The 23,709-nt window shown below is 42.7% G+C and overlaps 1 protein-coding gene across 1 annotated transcript; it reads right to left on the bottom strand.

Moving 5' to 3' along the window:
- Positions 1-20,952: 20,952 nt before the first annotated feature.
- Positions 20,953-22,657, bottom strand: LOC106813863 (cell death protein 3-like). Its single transcript, XM_014818104.1, has 5 exons — positions 22,501-22,657; positions 22,195-22,395; positions 21,680-21,842; positions 21,380-21,504; positions 20,953-21,051 (listed from the first exon to the last, which is right to left on the bottom strand). Exons 1-5 carry the CDS (start codon positions 22,552-22,554, stop codon positions 20,953-20,955), a joined length of 642 nt encoding a protein of 213 aa, XP_014673590.1. The 5' UTR covers positions 22,555-22,657.
- Between the last annotated feature and the right edge of the window lie 1,052 nt (positions 22,658-23,709).

Raw genomic sequence — 23,709 nt, 5'->3', positions numbered from 1 at the left:
CGACACTATGGGGATGCGGCCCTTGCTAGACGAGTGCGTCGACAGAATAGGAACACTGGGACAACCGAGAGGGGTGACAGAATATGCCCGGATGAGGGCACAGGAATTCGCCGGCGTATAAAAGGCGAGCCGGCCACGCAGTGACACGAGGAAGCCTACTTGCCCTCTGTACCCGTGTCATACCTGTCTATTGTATTCCGTACGCTACGTGTTTTTATTACCTTGTAATGCGACAAGTCAGTTGTTTGTGGTGAATGTTACTCTTAGCTTGTGCGTCTGCCTTTATGTCTACCGCCATCCCTGTACTCCTAGCCTAAGCTTAATCCTCACCTACCACACCTAAGTAGCCGCACTTACGCGTACGATTTGATGCCGTAACCTAAGGACTTCGAGGTTTCGTTGCACACAACATCCTGCTACTGTATTACGTCAAGGAGCTACAAGCAAAATTGCTAAGGTAAGTGAGAGACGGAGGTTATCGGTGGCTATTTCAGTTAATGTATTATGGTCGCTTAATTCACCCCGGGCTACATGGGTAGCCTAATTACATAGGTATGAAACGCACAGTTAATTATATTATTGCTACTACAAAGCTCACGGCCATGGTCTCCCCACCCAACCCCATCCATGTACTTGGCGACGAACTTCGCGCAGTTGTTTACGACTTCGCTGCAAGCCGTCTTATTGAGACAGCCGCAGTACGTTCAATCGTGCTTTACGCCGTCTCCGGAGGTTAGTACACGGGATACCCCGTTTTCATGGGCGATCCGCGCCATTGTGGGCCACCACACATTCGCTGACTGGGCTCGAGCATGCCTCTAGAATGGCGAGTCCGAATTGAGTCTGCCCGAATTCAGCCTGTTAAAGCAGTTCGCCTGTGTGTGTACCGTCGTATGATGGCGGTGGACATGCCCGCACAGGATTTTGTAGGCGCGTACGTTATTTAAGGCTACCTACATTCTTGGACAGGACCTAAGTGCTTAAGCTACGTTGAATCAATTTTGGACATCTTTATCATAGAATATCAGGATTTTTCCTCCTTCAGGGCATGTCCCTCTCCTGTTTAAGGGGGGGTCCGGGGATTTTGTTGAAAGTAACACCTCTTCGATGCAATTTCCTGCACTATGAGGCAGCACTATTAAACAATCTTCATCACAATAACATCACTGTTGAGTTTTTACCTTTGGGGACGCCAAAGACTAAAATACTTACTACCAAATCTGTGCTATGTACATGTCCTCACTGGGATTACCAGTGCAGACTTACCTAGGCTAAAATACCTTTGCCCTGAAAATTATAGGAGGGGCGACCGCCCCGTGCTACCGACCCTACAGATACTACAGACCCGTTGACAATTGCAGCACTGGAATCATCCTGAAATTTTGATAACACGTATATTTTACTGAGAACGTTAAAACTGCAAAAAAAATATGAGAAAAACAACCAGATTTGAACCAAAAAGTGCATATTTTCACCCCTTATTATTATACAAAATCGGGAATATACTTCCGGTAGGGTCTCAGCACCCCCATCCCCCCAAAAAGTGAGATGAAATTAAATTTTCCCATTCAATCCCCGTGAAAATTCAATATCCCAACTCTCAATAGGTCTATTCTAATTTTGAATAAAGCAAGGATTTAACTTTCGTGAGCAGTGATAAGACTTTGGGGATTTTGAAAAAAAAATCGTATATGGGGAATGCGTTCAAAATTAACCGTCTGAGTTTCAGTAAAATAATGTCATTCTTGGAACGAGTTACAGCCATTTTACAGTAGATGTATATGTCACGTTCCATTTCTGTAATAATACATTAGGAGAGTATGAATAGCGATGACGGATTTGTAGATAAATATCCAGTATTTATTGTCTGTAAAATATTAAATTTGTCCTCATTTTCTTCCTGAAAGTAGGGGGGATGAAAGCCACCCCACCTCAATAAGTGTGGGGGGATATACCCCCATCCCCCGCTATATCTACGCCCCTGTCAGATGAACTCAAATTTGACTTTTGATATGCATACAAATATTCATAATCATAATCTTTGTTAGCAGTACTCTACAGGCGCCGCGGAACGATTTTTGAAGTGGGGGTGCTCAATTTGTTACGCTCGACAGTGGCCAATGCAGGTTTTCGAGGAGGGTGGTAAGAAACAGGCGGGGGTATGCGGGTCCTCCTCCAGAAAATTTTGATTCCCCCATTTTCCTCCTAAAAGTAGGGGGGATGATTGTACACGCCATCCCCCTAAGGTCAATAAGTGGGGGGATGCATCCCCCCATCCCCCCCGCTATCTACGCCCCTGATTTCGTGCTGTAAAGCTAGAACTATAATAAAAGTTGAATGTGAATCCTCACTTTCTTTATTACTGTATCAGAATCCTGTTGGGTTTTATTTCAACTTATAAATATAGAACTGAAAGTGATACTTCACCCCCCCTACTTTTACTATACCCAAACCCATCTCACCCCTTCTAGATTATCTAGCTACTATATAGAATTTATATAGTACTATATAATATCTATATATCTCTATTATGTACTCTTGATATATATATATATCTCAGAGCACCTCGAGTCAGAAAATGCCCCGCGTGTGAGCCGCGATGAGGACACTTTGAAAGCATGAAAACTGCACAAAATGTGACAATTTAGCTGTATTTGTGTGCATATTTTTTGCATATCGGTCTTACCTCTGTATCAATAGTAAGAAAATTAGAACGGAGCGCTTTGCGGTAAGGTCGATGGAAATGCATCAAAATTCAGCTTTGTTCATGAAAGTAGCATATTTCCTTAAAAGATGCACAACAATTGCATCAACAATATTCAAGAATTCCGGCGTGGCGCAGTGCGTAGGACTGGATCCATTTGTTTTTGCAAGCCATGTGTGTACGCGGGCGTACGGGTTTGTTCTGTCTGGATGTTTCTAGTTCTGCTATCTTGACCTCTTCCACTGGTTTAGAGCTCTTTCTCAAATCATGACGGCCATCAATGGCGAGGAAACAAAGTATGTATTTTGTGACAACATCGGTCAGTAGACGACATTAATTTTTAGCGCGTGTTGTGCTCTGCACCAGTTACTATGTGATATTTTACAGTCGCACACACACGCTCGCTTGCACGCACGCACGCACGCACGCACGCACACATACATCCAGTGGACCCCCGCTTTATCGGTGTAGGATAAGAACATGGAAATAACATACTAGTTAGACTCTCTAATAGTGTCTATATAATTGCTATGGTCAAGAACCATAAAAGTGTCGCGATTAAGCGGTGAACAAATTTACGGATGAATGCATGTAATATCGCCGGCTGTAATCAATGTCTATGTTTCTTTTCCAGATGTTGTGGGCGTACAGAACTTTGGCCATTACGAGTTGAAGTGACATATTCCATTGCATGTCATGCTGCGCAAACTAAAAAAATTCATAAATAGCAACATTGCTTCTATTTGTTGTAACGGTGCATGATATATATACTCGTTTATTAAGATAAATGAATAACAGTCGAGCATGATTAGTTTTATGCGGTAAACGTCCGCATGAACAAGTAATAATAACCATGTAGTTGTCCACAGCAGCGCTTAGAGCATATTGGCACATTCATTGCATCCGTCTATATAGGTCGCATACATATCCGTATATATATAGTTTGGTCTGCAGGTAGCAGCAGTGCGTAACACAATGGCACGGTTCTCTTCGCTATTACTACCATCAAGAGTAAATAATAGAGATCTCTATTATTCTAAATCTCTCGAGATCTCTAGATCTCTATTATTCACTCCTGCTACCATGGTACGTACGTCCCATCAGGTCAAAGCCCGTAGTACCTATAATATTTTTCATAAAAAATTGACATTTTAACAATCGGAAATTAACACTATCGACGCATATTAAAACATTGTGAGAGTGACCGTTTTTGCTTCAAATATACCAAACATTATTAAAATAATCTCTTACAAAAAATATAGCCACACTACTACTCCAGTACAAATGTTTTCAATGTGCTTCTTTTGAACACGTGAAACCTCCACCCCTTTATAGAATAAACGCTTAAAAATCATGTGTATAGGTAATCGAATGTAGAATGGTCTCATTTACATATAAGCATTGTCATCAGGCATGACATACAGCCACTACAGTGATGAAAATGCAGGCACTGATAAAAGGTTACGACACGTACATATTGACCATGCGGCCGGTGTAAGAAAGATCAAGAAGTTATGAAATCATGCGTATAAAATACTATAACTTTTGAAGTGAAGTTACACAAAAGTCGTGACATTTTACACTTATAACGTCATAACTATTAACAATTTTTCTAATAACGGCCCCAGAGTTATTATGCTTACATGATATATCCAAATACATCAATAATCAAATCACAATACATTGATAACAATCCAAGAAAAGCAAACAATTTTGTTTGTTATTGGTTGGTTTTGTTATAGCTTCAATGAACCCTTAGTATACATTGCAACTAATCAATAGAAATTCGACCAAGCTCTAACAAGTATTGTCTAATACTTTGGCTTTTTAACCAGCTGATAGGGGGTCTACGAATTATTGTATAATTTGACCTAATCTTTTCCAAAGATTTAGCTTTTTAATCGTATTAATTTTTACAGTGATCGAACTACGTTTATTTTCGGAAACAAAAAATAAATTATAGTACTACTTCCTGTTGAAGGTCATGAGGTCATGAGCTTCACTTATTAATAGATAGAACGTTTTACACTCACTTCGATAGTCATTTCAAACTGCTAGAAAACGAAAAAATGGGCATTTGACTAGCACACATTTTACCCACGACATTGATGTTTTATGTAGACTTTTTATGTTTCAAATGTAGCAAACATGAAATCATACGTGTAAAAAATACATAACCATGTTAAAATTAAGGTCCATCTATCGTACAATTTAAATACAGCAGTCAACCACCGAAATCCACGTTTGATTAGGACCTATATATATATATGATTTATATATAGGGCTACTTGCATTGCACCTATTTGCTTATCCAATATTCAAATTATTAACGGAAGGCACTTCTATGTACTTCTGGAGATATTTATGAGATATCAATATTGCTGAATACCAGCGACACTACTGCGATATAATAGCCCTCAGGTCAGTAATACGATTGAAGACCATCAACATATCCCTGTAATAAGGAACTCTTGTTGATGTTGCGTTACATGCCTTAGAGCATACAGCAGTGCTTGGTCACTACCTCTATCATCATACTGCACAAGGCTGAAACTCTCTTTTAATGATTTATCTTTTTGCAACCATAATTCTAAGTGGCTACAAAACTGGCCATAGAAATCATCCATCAACTGCTCTGTTATTATACCATCCTCCATCATGAGGCGCAGGCAACGCAGTGGGGTTGCGTACTCTGCCATGAAAAATGTACTTTCTAGCTTGTAAACTGTGCTTTTCCCTACTAGCCGTTGACCTATGCCCTTTGTGCTATCAATATAGGCATCCGTGTCTTCCTCATATACAACTAATTTCTCATCGTCAGATACACAATCGAACGTTTGGCACGTCCTGGGCAACAGCACTAGGAGTTTTCTTACCGGAAAAGAATCGGCACTGCTTGGCTGCCCGTCCATTTTACTAGCGTTAATTTCTGTATCACCATCGCCTTGGTGAACCCTCTCAGAGTCACTAGTTTCATGAATATCGTGACCACTATCATCATCATCATCGTCATCATCAAGGACCTGAGCATCGTCCCGCGTGCGAAGGAAGTTTGTGATAACTTTCTTCAACGCTGGGCCATAATTTGTGAAATACAGGTCTACCCATCGCTGCGCAAGCAAAATGCCTATAGGCATCCAACTTTGAAATTCAAATTTTGAACTTTTACCAGGTTTTAGCCACTCCAGTTCTCCATTCTCTTGTTGAAATCCGTGTATTTTGTCTTCTTGCCATAGCTTAGTCATTTCCTCCACTGTAGCATCTACAGCATTTGGTTTCTTGTCATCAAATGGAACTAGTACGAAGGGACATTTCACTTGTGAAAACCTCTTGGATAGGATTTGCTGCAGCGTGATATGAAACAAATACAGCTCATTGTTTCTCTGCTCACGATCGGTGTATGTAAGCTTTAACCCCTTCAAACAGGTGGGATAGTCACAAGGAATGTAGTAGTCTTTGCCATCACAACTACGTTTATTAAGAGAAACAAAATACTCTTTCTGCTGTGCACCGCACAGGTTCTTCGTTGTTATGGAAACAGTATTCTGCTTTCCAGTGTCCGACTCCAACAGCTTTATCATTTGACAATCAGTCTTTTTCGATAATCGACAGCTCTGTGAGTAGAGTATTAAGAGCTTTGGCATCACTGTGGCACCAGCCAACTTTTCATTGTTCCATGCCTGCAACTTGCTCGATAAGTCATCCTTAATTAAATCCAGAAATCCAGACCAGTGCCAGTACGCCAATGTAATGCCCCATCCAACAGCCTCGGTTAGCTAAAGTCATTGAAAAATGAACACATTTCACTAACGGCCCTCACCATAAAAGACGAGATTGTAGAACACAATATAAACAATGAAATCATTTAAAAGAGACTAGTGTTAGTATATGGTATTGGCAGTGGCTACGGGTACGGTAGCCGTATCTTAATGTCTCGAGCCTACGGGTACGGGAGTCCATTCGCTTTCATACTTAACGAGACAAAGATGGCGGCGGTGGCGCCAGATTTCGAAATAATGCCTTGGGAAATAAATTCACGATTTGAGAGTTTAGATGAGCTAGAACCCTAACCCTAACCCTAAACCTACTCCTAACCATGTAATGTCTTTGTGTAACATCCGCGTTATTTGTAACCGGGAACATCCGGGGATTCACGGGAGGCGGGAATTGTGACCGGAGTGAAGCAACTGCAATAAATGTTTAGTGTGCGACAAACATTGAATCTTTAGATCTTTATCAGATGTAGAGATATTATAATGGCGACGAGGATAGTAGGGAAAGCGGTGCTTACCTAGTGGTACTAGCGGATTTACTTCAGAATCGCTCGAAAACCCATTCTGTCGTGTATTTAATCCGAGCATGCCTGTGCTTCCCGTACCTTAACGAAGAAAATGGCGTCAGCACTCCCTCATTTTCCCGCGTTCAACATCGGAGAGGATGGCTCCGTGTCAGTGAGGTGGAGGAGATGGAGGGAGAGACTTGACAATTTGCTAGTTGCACTAGAAGTGACAAGTCATAAAAGAAAGAAGGCGTTACTACTACATTATGCTGGTGAGGAAGTACATGATATTTTCTCAACCCTGACACTAGCCGATACAGTTGCGGTAGAAGGGGAAGAAGAAGCAAATGTGTACACGCAAGCTACGGATGCGTTAGAGACGTACTTCATGCCAAAACGGAACAGAGAATACGACGTCTATAGATTCCGACAGGCGAAACAGAATCAAGGTGAGAATATAATGACGTACTGTACTAGACTCAGAAAGCAGGCAGAATACTGCTGAATTTCCCAAAACTTTAATGGAGAAATAAAATCACAGATTATACAATCCTGTCTGTCCTCACGGCTACGAAGGAGGGCACTACGCGGACAGTGATATAACACTAGATGAGCTACTGACACTGGCTCGTGCGATTCGAACTGAGTGATCAGCAGGCCACATGTATAGAACATCCCAACGGTAGGGAGGAAAGTGTTACAGATGATACCAATAGGCAGCCGCGATAAGCTTCAGAGGAAAAGCAAGGGGGCGCGGAAAACAGAGCTATAGGAAACCCTGTGCACAGCAACAAAAGAAAAGACCCGACAGTGCTATAGATGCGGAGAGAATTCCCACATCAAAGTAACTGCCCGGCAAAAGGCAAAATGTGTAGTTGTCAAAGAAATCAAACCACTTGCCAAGAGTGCAAATCTCGTCAATATAAAGACAAGGCATACAGTATAGAGGCACCTGTCAGGGAACTAAGCTCTGAGAAAGACGAATTATTTCCATATAAAGGAAATAACTCGGTCCTCACCGAAAGCAGCAGATCATCTGACAAAAACCCATGAGTATTATCGTGGACACAGGGGAAACAGTAGATAAAATAGATGAGAAACATTTGAGACCCTTAGAAATAGGCCGCAGCTCAAAAGGAACGAATAAGAAGATCTACCATATGGCTCCACGAAACCTATTCGACATTGTAGCACGTTTACTACAGAGATCAGAAGGCGAGAAAACACAAGGTAGTACAGAAACTACTATCTATGTAGTGAAGGACATTTTGGCTCGTTTGCTCAGCTTACACTACTGCCTGTGGACCTTGGCATCATTCCCACAATCCGTGTGGTGTCGCCATCTGTTGGCGAGTCCATTACAAATGAATTCCGAGACAGGTTTGAGGGAATCGGCAAAATCAAAAACGTACAAGTTACGATACACATCGATAAAGGTGTACAAACCAGTTTGTCCAGCAGCATAGGAGGATACCTTTCCACCTTAGGAAAAAGGTAGAGGCAGAGCTAGAACGTCTAGAGAAACTCGACATAATAGAGAAGGTCGATGGTCCCACACCCTGGGTATCACCCATAGTGGTAGCCCCGAAGCCCAAGAACCCTGAGGAGATTCGCATTTGTGTCGACATGCGACTAGCAAACCAGGCAGTGCAACGGGAGAGACACATAACACCAACAATCGACGACATCCTCATTGATTTAAATGGTGCATCAGTGTTCACGAAGTTGGATCTGAACGCAGGCTACCACCAGGTGGAGCTAGCCCCAGAGTCACGGTACATCACGACATTCACGACACACGTCGGTTTGAGAAGATACAAAAGACTCATATTCGGAATCTCATCTGCTTCTGAGAAGTTCCAAGAGACACTTCGTAACTGTCTAGAGGGGCTAGAGGGAGCAAAGAACATCAGTGACGATATATTGGTGTTTGGTAAGGACCAAGAAAGCCATGATGAAAGGCTGCGAAAAGTCATGGAAAGACTCCGTGAGAAGAACATTACACTGAATAAGTCAAAGTGTGAGTTCAACAAGAAGCAAGTAGAATTCTTTGGGTATGTATTCTCCAAAGAAGGTGTGTCTCCAGACCCCAAGAAGATTGATGCTATTATAAACGCTGAAGCTCCACGAAACCCAGCAGAGATACGTAGTCTGCTAGGCCTTGCAAACTACGTCTCGAGATTTATTTCGGACTTTGCAACGATCACTGCACCACTACGTGCATTGACACACAAAGAGGTAGAGTGGAGATGGGGTCATGCTGAGAAAATCGCATTCGAACAATTGAAGCGGAAACTCACAGAAGAGGCCATGGCATATTTTGACACTACAAAGGATACGAAACTCCTTGTGGACGCCAGCCCGGTAGGACTGGGAGCGATTCTGACACAGGAGGGAAAGGTGATCCAATACGCTAGTAAAGCATTGTCAGATGTCGAAACAAGATACTCACAGACGGAGAAGGAAGCTCTTGCGATAGTATGGGGATGTGAACATTTCCATCTTTATCTCTGTGGATCTCCAACATACACCCTAGTCACTGATCACAAACCGCTAGAGGTGATTTTCAACAATCCGAAGAGCAAGCCGTGTGCTAGAATAGAAAGGTGGAGATTGAGGCTACAGCCATACGACTTCACTGTAGAGTACAGACCAGGGGCAGAAAACCCGGCGGACTACATGTCCCGACATCCTACATCATCCGCAGGGACCTATAGGCACTCTAAGGTCGCGGAGGAATATTTGAACTTTCTAATGTGCCATGCAGTCCCAAAGGCAATGACTGTGCAAGAGATTGCAGCAGAAACAGCAAGGGACGTAATACTACAAGAGGTAGTACAGAAAATTACATCTGGAAAATGGAAGGAACCATTCAGAAACGCAGAAGCCAAGGCATTCATGCGGATAAAAGACGAGTTGTCAGTTATTTCGACACCAGATGGCAGTGTTCTCATGCACAACTCTAGGTTGGTGCTACCGGCATCGTTACAACAGCACGCTGTGAACTTAGCACATGAAGGACACCAAGGGATTGTCAAAACGAAACAACTGCTTCGACAGAAAGTATGGTTTCCTGGAATTAATGATATGGTCGAGACAACATGCAAGAAGTGTGTTCCATGTTTGGCGAGCACCCCTGATTCTAGACAAGAACCATTGCATATGACAAAGTTGCCAGAGAAGCCATGGACACATGTCTCGGTTGACTTTTGTGGACCGTTCCCGAGTGGCGACTACTTGTTAGTAGTTATAGACGACTACTCGCGCTTTCCTGTCGTAGAGATACTGACCAGATTGACAGCAAGATCAACGATCCCGAAGTTCGACAAAATATTCTCCGAATATGGAATACCGGTGGAAGTGAAAACAGACAACGGACCACCATTTTCAAGGAATTTAGAGAGTTTGCGAACAACCTGGGTTTCACACATCGGAAGATTACCCCGCTTTGGCCGAAAGCCAACGGTGAAGCCGAGAGATTCATGAGGACAATCGGGAAGGCAGTGAAAACAAGCAATATAGAGAACTTAAACTGGAAACAAGAACTGTATAAGTTTTTGAGAAACTACAGAGCAACTCCCCATAGCTCAACCGGAATATCACCGGCTCAGGCGTTATCTAAGCAAAGGATGAAGACGTATGCAGATGTCAGGGCGCATGAAACACGAGTCAGAGTAGGCGATCATGTACTGGTGAAGGCACGAAGAGAGAACAAACTCTCGACGCCATACACATCAGTTCCCTACGAAGTTACGCAAAAGAAAGGAACATGCATCACAGCTAAGAGAGGTGACCATAAGATAACCAGGAATGCATCCTTTTTCAAAAGGATAGAGGGGGAAAGAGGACCAATTGTCTGTCATGACTCCAGTCCGGATTTAGAATCGGAAGACAAACCCGATGAGATAAGCGGAGACGTTCCAGAGGCGAACGAGGACGATGCTCCAGATGATACGGATCGAGGCGCAGAGGGAAATATCCCGGATCGACCGACGAGAGTCCGGAACAGACCAGCATATCTAAATGATTATGTTCTAAGATTGTAGTGCGTTATACTCGCGACAAGTAATGACAAGTAATGACCATGTAGTCAGAAATTAATGTTTAATTTTTATTATTCTTTAAGTTCGGCATTGAGAATCTAAACAGAATTAAAATTGAATCAGAACCGTATTATATAATTGTTAAAATTATAGTGTGTGTTTATAGCTAGGATAAGTTTGAGAGATTGTACCACAATGTGTTACTTCATTTTATTAACGTACCACAACATTTATTCAGTATTGGTAGTATGTTCAGATATAACCGAGTAAGATAACCATGTAAGACAGCAATGTACACTTTCATGGATAGACAGCATCGAGACCGTTTTCAAACAAAAGGAGAGATGTAATGTCTTTGTGTAACATCCGCGTTATTTGTAACCGGGAACATCCGGGGATTCACGGGGAGCGGGAATTGTGACCGGAGTGGAGCAACTGCAATAAATGTTTAGTGTGCGACAAACATTGAGTCTTTAGATCTTTATCAGATGTAGAGATATTATAAACCATAACCCTAAACCTAACCCTAACCCTAATCCTAACCCTAACCCTAACCCTAACGCCAAAAAGTGGCTTTAACGACCGACGGCTACCATACCCGTAGCCACTGCGTATGATATTTCATACGAGTGGTGATTAAACAGTCTGTATTGCTACAAATAATAAACAAACAAGGGAAGCACTGTCAATATTTATTTGTCCCAAATATTTATCTCAACGCTATCATCCATAATATTTGCTGCTCAGAATATTCAGTTGTTCAAACATTCCAAGATGGCATGTACTCTACACTCAGCCAATTTGATGTACATTGACTTCTTTATGATTCATAGGTTCATTGTGCAGTTCTACATAAATATTGAATTTAACTGTAAGTAATACAACTCGCTATACTTCTTAGCTGGCTGGAATTTTAAAACAAAAACTTCATCAATGATTATACCATAACTAATACTATACTTACAAGAGGGGGATTGAAGTAGAATCTTTTTCGTAGAGCATTTTCAAACACTGACATCTGCTTGCATACTTTGTCTTGCTTATCTTTTCCTTGTTTCGCTGACATGTTGGTGTTCACCTTTATTGGCAAATGTATGAAAAATCCATGTTAAATTTACAATTTTACATCTTCACTTCAATAAACACGAGCTTGATGAACTCTGACTTTAGACATGCCACATGTACAAACATGGCCGGTGGTTTATGGGAACAGTGTTTTGTAATAGTGTAAGCTAACTAATTATCCAAGTTGCACGTCATCACACTTATATTTTTACACATTCCAAAACTTTGGGCGCATTATTTTTCTGAAAGGTGTTTGATATAATAAATTAATTGTAAACCTTGAGACCAAGGTCATGCAGGTTACTCCAGTATGCTTCTGCCGCAAACACCTTAGCCAGAACATTGATGAACCAAGAGCCTATTATTGCTTGTCGCATTGCTGGTGCACCTGCGATCAAACATAAAAAGTATTCAGTTTTTATGTGATGAAGTTCAATAACAACAGTTCACGGGTACAAGGCCCATGATCTTTCTGTGATGTGTATTACATATTCACGTTGGTTGCTATGATCCACCGTTAAATGTATACGCTATATTTCCCATTCATAGTTCTATAATGGTAGTGCAGGCAGAAGATTGTGTCAGTGTTGTAACAATATATATCGCTCATGCGCAGCGTTGACTCTGGCTAAGTTTAGAGGATCCGACATATAGCCAACAATGGAACATGTCTCTTGATTCGTAATAAATGCAGTTTACCGTTTAGTTTCATTTTCAATATATTGAAATATATATTTCTTATTCTTCTATATTCTTCTTATTTTGCATGGTTAGCACTCCTCGGCTAACTGAACATATTGAAACATGGTATCAGAAGTGCTGCGGTCAATGCGTTTGGGATGCCTGAACTCGTGAGTTATCTGTTAGAATTGCGCGTCAAAATTGTTGTCTGAGTGCTCCGATTCTGACAAACTCGTCGTAGCTCTGAGTACCAGTAGATCTGGGTAGCAAAGTACTGTATAGCTATGGCTTTTGGAACGTCCTTCCGCTCCCTCCTGGAAAGTTAGACTTTAATTTCTAAGACTGGGACTCAATCCAGACTGAGAGCGGGATACTAGAGAAGTCGTTGCCCGAAAGGAGGTTTGATCCGAAGCGCTAAGCGCATGATCTTGGGCGCGCGAGTTCCGGTCGCAGAGGTGCGGCACGGGCAACCGCGGGAACGTGCCTACGACAGTATGCAGCGCGTGGCAGCTAGTGGATCCGTGGCGCGCGAATGAATTGGCCGGGCGGGCACGGATCCATTAGGCTGCCAGCAAACAGTTCCGCAATTTTAGTTGGGGACACAGAGGGTCGACAATTGGACGTGAAACAGATCGCGTGTTACGTGTTATAAAAACATGTAATGTCTCGTCTTCGTAAAGCCGAGCTGGTGTGGACGCGACAATCACAGAAAGACTGGAGCAGAAATTCTCGGCATGTCGCGAACCTTGCCGACAGTATGGAAATGGCTTCCGAAGCGACAAAGGCGTATATAGACTGGGGGAACCAGCTCCTCCTCAGGGAGTTACCCATCGAGTGACTAAGTGCTAAGCCGAGATACCACGTAGGAAATTTAGCAAGTGACATGCACGAAACGGCGGCGACGAAACACATACATGCAATACATCCGTATATATGTTAGGGATCTAGGCTACTAGGCAGTAAAAATAACGCTGTATATAAATATAATTGGAACTATTCAGGGGTTTTATTCATTTCTGTATTACAATGTAGCGCTTAGAATTACGTGGGGTTTAATTTACGGGTGCGCCAGTAAACACCGTTCGCTAAGCCTTAGCTATCAGTCTATGGACAAGTTATACGAGCGAATCTGGCCGTACACTATCAACTTACTTGCAAGTACAAACTTTCCCCGTCACGTGATGATAGTTAATGTAATAAGCCCGACAAGTACTGTACAAATATCAGTGTATGACTGGCAAGTCTGCATGCAAGATCAAGGCTGCAACTGCAAGATGATAGATTCGACATGAACACGGGGCTAGCGACGCACCGCACCGGCTATGTAAACAAAATTTGTAAAGCTGCATCTAGCGCTTGTTTACATACTTATTCATAGTCGTTAGTCTGCCCGATAACAAAAGTCGACTTTCCTTTTTAATTAGATGACGCTTCCCGATGAAAAACATTTCAGTTCGGCGGCTCGTCATTAAATTTAACGAATGAAACGACGGAACATGAAGAAATTTTTTTTTCCCCCAATGGGGGGGTTTTTTATAACATGAGACGTTGTAGACGGCCATGCTTTTCAATCCCTGTGCATATAACGTGGTACCGGTCGACATTCCACAACGCTGACACTACTGAGTGTAGCGATCATTCCGGAGTAAAGGTGGCAAATCGGGTACCAGTCTACAATGCCTAATAGCCTCGGCGTTCGGTGGCGCCGTCGTATCGCACGCCATATGCGTACTACCACTCATGCAACAGAGAAACAAACAAAGAAGAAAGTGCAAATAGCCGTTTTTACAGCAAAACCGAGGCGCGCGAGTCGCCAAAAAAGTTATACGAGCATTTCAAGCAAAAATGGTCAAGCCTACATGGGGTAGTGAAAATCCATCGTCCAATCGCCAGAACTGCTCAACCTGCAGCGAACGCTTGCTGCTTGCCTTATATATAACAATCCCGTTGAAGGTGATGGATATGGTGCAGCGAAGTCGTGTTACGATTGCCACCGAGGCGCGGTTTGCGCGCTACGCGGCGGGATATCCGGCTGCCAGACTCCAAGATGAGAGCGGGATACCAGAGAAGTGTTGCCGAAAGGAGGGTGTGTGAAAGTCCTAATCGCTGATTTGCAGATCTTGCGGCAGTTCCGGCGGCAAGGTGCACGCGACCGGCGGGAACGTCCTATGACAGTATGGCAGCGGCTGGCAGTCTATGGATCGTGCGCGCGAATGCATAGGCCGGCGCACGATGCCATAGCTGGGCAGTGAACAGTCCGAATTTTAGGAGGAACACAGAGGGCAGAGATTTGGAACGTAAGAGAAACTCGCGACTTAGATAGGGGGTCGTACAGATGGGGGGGGGGTGGCGAGAGCAAAGGTTTTGATTTCGCGGTGGTTCCATTTCCGTGTAGTCTTAGGCGTTTTCACTATAAGTTGCACAGCGCCCCATGATGCCTGTCCTATGTAGCACTTGATATTTGAACATCAGAGAGATCGCACCATGATTGCATGAAGAAATGGATGACGATGTTGTACGAGAGAGTATGCGCATTATGTGGCTATTCGTAACATCGAACTGATTCTTCTGCGTATTGCTCTGCTCTGTGCTGCTACAGAACGTCATGACAGCAGTACCATCATCAATACTCCTCTTCCACACAAGTTACTACCAAACCCTAATTGTAACTTATCTGGTCAAAGCAGTGTCAATACTGATGCTTCCCATCGCGCAGCACATCAGCCAGCTGTACATGAGCCGGCAAACGCAAATTCTGCTGAGGCAGTTACAGGTATAACACACAAAGAAACCACCGAACCATGAAGAACACGGTTCAAGAGCAGTATTTCCTTACTGCTTATAAAGCTGGTGAGGTAAATGGAATGAACGGTTACAAATACATCGCATTATATGAATATATGCTGTTATATGCTAGGACTCTATATGCTTTACATTGCACGGTCGTTCGATTGTCAGACATTGCGCGACGAGATGCCCCACCAGGAAAATCAGGACACAAAAATAATGCATACGGAAGAATACCCAATACTTCATCATTCACTAACCGCATACTTCAGCACCCGCGAAATGGTCCGTCAAGGCAGACGTCAAGTACCACACAAATATCGTCAATGTTGTATAGAGTTACAGCTAGCTGCAAACAAAACATGAATTACAACGAATAAACACCATTTCTCAGCTTTGTGCAATATGGACTCAATGAACAGATGGACGCAGTGCACAAAGTGAGGTATACACAAGGAAGGTGTACAGTAGTCCAGACTACAAAGGTAGAAAGGGACACCCTTACAAAGAAGAGAAACCAATCGCTAAAGAATGTCTGTACTGTGGCAAGACACATGTACTGAAACAAGAGCTATGTCCTGCCTATAGACAAATCTGCAAAAAATGCCACAAACCGAACCACTTCGAGGCAAAATGTGAAAGTCTGCACAAGGGGAGAAACCAGCCTCGCTATAATAGTAAAGGTGCGAGACAGCATATCAACGTAGTCACGGATGATTACTATGTAGAAAATTGTTATGAGCTTCTCGTTGTTCATGAGCAACCTCTCAAAGATCACGACGAAACCTCTAATTCTGTGCAGGTGTCAGGAGAAATCTTTGCAGCCCTGGACGTGGGTGGTCGACGGGATGACTTTTAAGTGGACAGTGGTGCAAGTTGTGATATTATACCGAAGTACTTGGTACCACTAAATGCAGAAATAAGACCTACAAAGAACATTCTTAGCATGTTCAACAGGACCACTGTTACTCCGATGGAGAAGTGTCTACTAGAGGTACATAACCCCAAGAATGGATCAGTACACACAGCAGACTTTGATGTGGTGAATGAAAAGTGCACACCTCTGATCGGGAACATGCTGATACAGAATATGAACCTTGTTACAGTACTGCATCAAAACATTCTTAGTGTAGAGAATGTACCTAAACCTCACACGTCGTCAGACATTGTAAGCGAGTACGCGGATGTCTTCAAGGGTACGGAAAGATTTAAAGGGACATATACCACCTGAGTGTCGACCCTGATGTAACTCCGGTCGTACACCCTTCTAGGAAAGTCCCTATTGCGTTAAAGGATCGGCTGAAGGCTGAACCGGACAAGCTTGAGAGTATGGAGGTCATAGCTCCTGTGACTGAACCTACTGCATGGGTGTAAAGTATGGTGACGGTATTGAAACCGGAGAAGCTCCGTATTTGCATATACCCTAAATATCTGAACAAGGCACTCAAGAGAAGTCACTATCCTCTTCCGACTATCGAGGATATCTTGCCGAGCTTACACAGAGCCAAAGTGTTTAGCATATTGGACGCAAAGAATGGATTCTGGCACGTAGAACTAGACAAAGAGAGCTCGCTACTCACTACATTTAACACTCCATTTGGGAGGTATCGCTGGCTTCGTTTGCTATTTGGCATCTCATCTGCTCCAGAAGAATACCAGCGACGAGAGGACCAGGCTGTTGAGGGTCTGCCTGCCGTGCACAGTATTGTGGACGACATCTTGGTCTACGGCGAAGGGGCATGTGAGAACGAAGCCATCGTAGATCATGACGTTAAACTGAGGAATCTACTGGAAAGGTGTCGTGCGAAGGGCAAGCTCCGACTTCGACAGAAAGAAGTTCGCTTTATCTGTCACCTTATCACAGCTCAATGTCGCAAAAGCTGATCCGGAGAAAGTGAAAGCAGTCGCAGATATGCCGAAACCGACTGATGTTGCTGGCGTGCGTCGATTTATTGGATTTGTGACGTACCTGAGTAAGTTCTTACCTGGACTGAGTGACCAATGTGAACCACTGAGGAAGCTGACACAGCAAGATATGGAGTGGTGCTGGCTGGAAACACACTCAAATGCGGTGCGCAAGATAAAAACGACTGGTGACTTCGCAACCAGTACTGCGTTACTTTAATGCAAATGAAGAAGTCACTCTAAAATGTGGAGCATCGGAAAAAGGACTTGGAGCCGCTCTCCTTCAAAATGGTCAACCGGTTGCATTAGCAAGTCGAGCGCTCACAGATGTAGAAACGCGCTATGTGCAAATAGAAAAAAAACTCTCTGCAGTGGTGTTCGGACTCGAGAGATTTCACCACTACACGTACGGTAGGCAGGTCACCGTCCAGAGTGAACAGAATCCTCTCGAAATGATCGCTAAGAAGTCTATTCACCCTGCTCCGAAGCGTTTACAGCGGATGCTGCTACGTCTACAGAGGTTCACGTTCATAGTAATGTATCACCCTGGAAAGTCAATGTACTAACTGACACGCTCAGTCGCGCTTTCTTGGTAGACAAAGATGCTCAACTTGAAGGATCAGAACTCCTTGACTACGATACCATAAACATGGCTCAAGACATTTCAATCACGGATGCACGTCTACAAGAGATCCAACGGGAGACAGCGAAGGATGAGACTCTCAAGGTACTACAGGATGTGATCCTACGCGGCTGGCCTATGAAATACTCTATGACTGCTAGGGAGGTCAGACCCTACTACTACGTGCGTGACGAACTCGTAGTGCAAGCTGGAATTGTATTTCGAGGCGAACGCGTAGTGATACCAAGGTCAATGCGCTCCGACATAACCTCAATAATTCACTCGTCTCACATTGGCATCGAAGGTTGTGTGAAACTGTATATTGGCCCAACATGAGTGTTGAGATTCGCGAGTACATCAGTTGGTGTGAGAGCTGTTGGACCTACGAAAACAATCACCAGAAGGAAACTCTCATTTCCCATGACATACCGTACCAACCGTGATCAAAGGTCGGTGTGATCTGTTTACATTGCATGAGAAAAACTACCTCATAACCGTGGACTATTTCTCAAACTTTTGAGAAGTTGACTATCTCCCAGATACGAAGTCGTCGACGGTGATCAGAAAGTTGCGTGCTTAGTTTGCACGGCACGGTGTACCGAACACGGTAATCAGCGACAACGGCCCACAATTCAGTGCGGAGGAGTTTCACAGATTCGCGAGTGAATGTAGATTTGATCATGAGACATCATCTCCAGGCTACCCGCAAAGCAATGGGAATGCGGAACAGGCTGTGAAGACAGCTAAACGACTCATGCACCTAGCCAAATTTTCAAAGACTGATCCTTACTTGGCGCTTCTAGACTTCCGCAATACCCCGTCACAGTCTATGGACAGCAGACCAGCTCAACGGTTAATGAACCGTCGCACTCAAACGCTACTGCCAATAAAGGCAACTCTACTAAAACCACAGATTCCAAAATCTGTGTCACGTCAACTAGAGGCTGTAAAGGAGAAGCAGGCGCTCTATTACAATCGTGGCGCAAGAAACATAGAACCGCTCACGGTGGGTGACACTGTTCGTATTGCACCTTCGCAAGGACAGAAGGAGTGGAAACAAGGAACAGTACAACAAGAGGTGTCCACACGATCGTACACCGTCGAAACGGAATCCGGAATGATCTTGCAGCGTAACCGTCGTCATCTCCGTAAATCGGTAGAGGACAAGCAGCTACGGGATGTGCAGGAGTATGAGGACATTCTGGTGACACACTCGGACACGATTCCGAGGTCTCCAATGACTGTCGATGCATCACTGCGAGCTGACAGGTCAATAATCACAGGCAGTCCTATCAAAAGCCGCCACCTGAGGTAAAGATATCGAAATGCAGGCCAGTGTTTGTGTCGAGATGTGGCAGGAAGGTTTACAAACCTGTCAAACTTAATCTGTAAGACGTACAGTGCAATGATGAACTAATCATTATTCAAAGTAGCATCATGACAAGTTAATTCGAGTTCATTTTACTATAAAGTTGCATTTAAATGAGTCAGACAGTTTGAAGCATTGCAAGACTGAATTAATTTAATGTACTCAAGATAAAGGGTATAGTTAACTTCTATAGGAATCGGAAGCGAGATTTTCTTGTCTAGGTCGAGACTCTGTAATGTTTTTTGTTGTTGAGTAACGGTCAACGGTAATTAGTTTGAAGTTTGTTCTTTTATAAAGGAGAAAGGATGTAACAATATATAGTGCTCATGCGCAGCGTTGGCTCTGGCTAAGTTTAGAGAATCCGACATATAGCCAACAATAGAACATGTCTCTTGATTCGTAATAAATGCAGTTTACCGTTTAGTTTCATTCTCGATCTTATCTGCTATTCTCTCTGCATGGTTACACTCCTCGGCTAACTAAATATTGAAACAAATGTGACAATGCCTTGCCTGTTTCTACATGAAATGACCTGTGACGTTGTGAACATAACGACAAATTAAGAGAAGCCTTTTAATAGGATGGGTATATCTCAGAAAATTGGTTACTCTACCAGTTTACTTTTCTATTACACTACAGCACGGCAATAAAATAGCGCCACACAACCATCTTCATCATGAGATTGGCCACAGCTTCTGCTAGAATTTCGTAGGTGCCGAAATACTGATTAGTGGAGATTCAATTAGTACTATGTGGACCGAAACAGGAGAGCCCTAACAACATCAGAACTATGGCATCGAAACTACAGCATTTAGTGTAATACGGCGTTTCGTCATAGACATAGAGCTATAGGAAATCGGACTACATTAATAGACAATAGAAATGCAGGGTCGACAGAGTAGGACAAGGGAACGGTTGGTAATCACGCAGGCGTTGCAAAACACATTAGCAACGCCCTTAAGGGCGAGGAGACTCGTTCTCAGACAAGACGGGAACATTAAGAGAAAGTGAACGTGGGAATGAGGAGAAACGATTGCCTGAATACACCCGACGTAATAACACCAGCCAATGAGGCAACGCATGTGAGCGGTGCGCCATTGGGCAGACGAGGTCCATAACACCACCCAATGAGGCAACGCGCATAATGTACCTATTACATTGCTAAAATCCTAAAATAGCTAAACCACTTACACAGCTTACCCATAAGGACACACATTTTCTGTGGACTTCTGAAGCAGAGAATGCCTTTCAATAAGGTAGAATCAAGATTTATTTACATGTAGAGTGTACAAGGACTGTGGAACGGGTTGTATGCTTATGATGACATTGATATTTATGAATGGCTCCTGATCTCCTTCTCCTAATTGTGCAGGGGTGAACACTATTTACTTATGGTTATTTTAATTAAAAACGTACCTTGAGTTGTTGAATGAAATACTATATAATCACACAAGTTTGGTAACAGATTTGGCTCTCCTGCAGGTATGTGTTGAGTGTTCAGTTCTGCTGAGTCTTTAACCGACTTTCTCTTAAACGCTTGCGGCTTATCATTGCCTCCAGCCACATCCCTCCGTTGAGTCCCTTGATTCGGACGGACTAAATAAAATACAAACCACGCAAGTGTTCAATCTTACCATGCACATACACAGAGCTTTTAAAGTCACAATAATATAGAAATATATAGAGTATATATACAGACCTTTACTTATATACTAGTAGGTAATTCATTTTTTATATCATTCGCCAAATTTTAAATTGTTTTTATTAGCAACCATAAAGCTATTGAGAACCTAATAAATGAATGTGGAATTGTCATGTTTGGGAAAATTAACATATTAGAGAGTATATTAATAAATATGGCAACAAGTTGTTAGAAACTAGGACAACATCTACAAAATATAGCTATTACAAATTTTGTCAATACTATAGGTAATATTGCATGTACATGTGCAAGCGACTCAGCATGCATTCCTATATACGTCATACCTCCACGACACGCTTGAAGAATGAACAACTTGGGTTTCTGCATTAGACCCGGTGCATTTTCTCCTGCCAAAAGAGCATGGAAAACAGGTAACCATTTATTTGTGATCTTTAGGGATATGCTCACAATACCTAAATTCGACACGTTCGTTATTCATTGTTAATGAGAATTCGCTTTATATTACAACTATGTAACCCTCTACTAAATACTTAACGAAGAAGGTAGATTAAAAAATTTTACCTTCGAATAGACGAAGAATGTCATCAGAAAATGAAAGCTTTTCGTCGTCTGCTCCAAATATCACGTCTTCCGCACCACCATGGCTTAAGATGGCAACAATGCTCGAGTCGACACTGTTTTGTTTGTCACTAGCAGCAAACTTTTTCACAACATCTTTTATTTCCTACGAGAACAAAAACCAATCACTTCCGCAAGTCATTCCTTGGTGAAGTCGGCCATCTAGTCGCTGGCCAGCTTATTTGCCACTCAGGCAGTTTGCTCATAAACCATCATGCTGATAGGCTTATAAATTTAATAAAATAAAAAATAGCTAAAACCAAAAATATATGACCTCTTGCATGAAGCCATTGTTTAATTATAGCAAAATAAAATAACAGCTTAGTTTATTGTATCTGTAATATCTTTACCATGTCAAAAACGTCACATATTTTGCTTTGGCTTAAATAACCTCAGCAGTCCTTGAGTATGCTTTGTTTGGTTGTTAGTAGAAACTATAGTAACAACTTGTCGGTTACCTCCGCAGTCAAATTACTTGTCTTTGCTTCTTCTACTGTGTCCCACATCGTATAGCCAAGATCTGTAAATAGTTGACGCAGAGTCTCTACATCTTTCTGCGATCCCTCCCGGGTAGGAAACTTTTCCGGGTCCTTGAATTTTTCATTATTAATGATCAAGCAATATCCACGTGGAGTCGAGTTGTTTTTGTAGCTATTTGTCTGCAAAATAACATAATATTAGTATAGAATTGCAGTTATTTTATCGCTCAGATAACAGGTCTATTATTGCACATTGCATAGACTTAGCTCAGTAACTGCACGTACCATATCACACAAATTACTTGTGCTTCGAACAACCTTAATGCCAACAGATGCCATTGAAAATTTGCACAATACCCTTGATATGTTTCGTCTTTAGATGGAACTCGTCAGCCGTATATGAGAAGTGGCTACTAGGTCACTACATATTTCTTTGGAAACCTAAAAGTATATGAAAAACAGTTAGTGATCTAGTGCAGGTAAAAAGTACTAGGATAGTTTTTTGCATAAGCGAACACTCTACGAGGAAGTATTGGTATAATAACATTTCTAATTCTAACTGTTTATGTGATCATGTGATTATGTGTTGCCATTAAAACTGAGAAAAACAATAGCTATCACACACAAGCGCCACATTACCCCGACCATAGAATACGTTATTGAAGACACAAATGGATGCAAAATGATCAACAAGCTATAGTTATAAACAAAGTCATTATGAGACAATACTACCCCACGCCTTGGCATGTTACAATTCTCTCCACTCACATTGTACTATTTACAAAAGGCAAAATTTTAGCCAAATGTGATGTTCTGCAAAAAATTTCCCAAACGAATATTACTGGTGCAATTTGTGGATAACTTGGTCATCCAGGATAACATCTTCATATACACAAAAGACATTAAACAGCAGGATTATTGTCTTCGCGTTACATTATGCCGACCAACTTGACAGTGAACTTGCCAAAGTGTCCGTTCGGGACACAAGTACGGTGTGTTTCAGCCATATGGTAATTGCTACTAGCCACAACGCTTTTCACTACGTGGTGAGAAACAGTCTTACGACATGAAATAGTCGTAAAGCCTGGTCGGGCCACCACACAACCAGATGAGACGGGATACTAGAGAAGCGTTGCCGAAAGGAGGTGTTGATCCGAAGTGCTGAGCGCAGATCTTGCGCGCAGTACCGCGGCAAGGTGCACGCAACCGCGGGAACGTCCTACGACAGTATGCAGCGCTGGCAGCTATGGATCCGTGCGCCGAATGCATAGGCCGGGCGCACGGATCCATAGCTGCCAGCAAACAGTCGAGAATTTTACCGGGAATGCAATGAAAGAGCTCAACTGCATTGAGCTGCTGTTGTTTGCAAGCTCAATAAAAATATCAATAAAAGTGTCAACAGTTTCTACTTCTACACTGTGTTGTATAAGTTTTATTATGAATTGTATTTTATTATGCGTCAGCGGCTTCATGTAACGAGCGGCAGCTGCAGCG

Source organism: Priapulus caudatus, unplaced genomic scaffold, assembly GCF_000485595.1.
Source record: "Priapulus caudatus unplaced genomic scaffold, Priapulus_caudatus-5.0.1 Scaffold836, whole genome shotgun sequence".
Classification (NCBI taxonomy): Eukaryota; Metazoa; Priapulida; class Priapulimorpha; order Priapulimorphida; family Priapulidae; genus Priapulus; species Priapulus caudatus.
This window is presented reverse-complemented; position numbering and strand designations above follow the sequence as displayed.

Coding starts and splice junctions, on each gene's coding strand:
- LOC106813863 (XM_014818104.1), bottom strand. CDS start 22,554: ATGGCATCTGTTGGCATTAAGGTTGTTCGAAGCACAAGTAATTTGTGT. Junction 21,505..21,679: donor CATTCTTCGTCTATTCGAAG/GTAAAATTTTTT, acceptor CTCTTTTGGCAG/GAGAAAATGCACCGGGTCTA. Junction 21,052..21,379: donor TACATGCAATATTACCTATA/GTATTGACAAAA, acceptor TATTTTATTTAG/TCCGTCCGAATCAAGGGACT.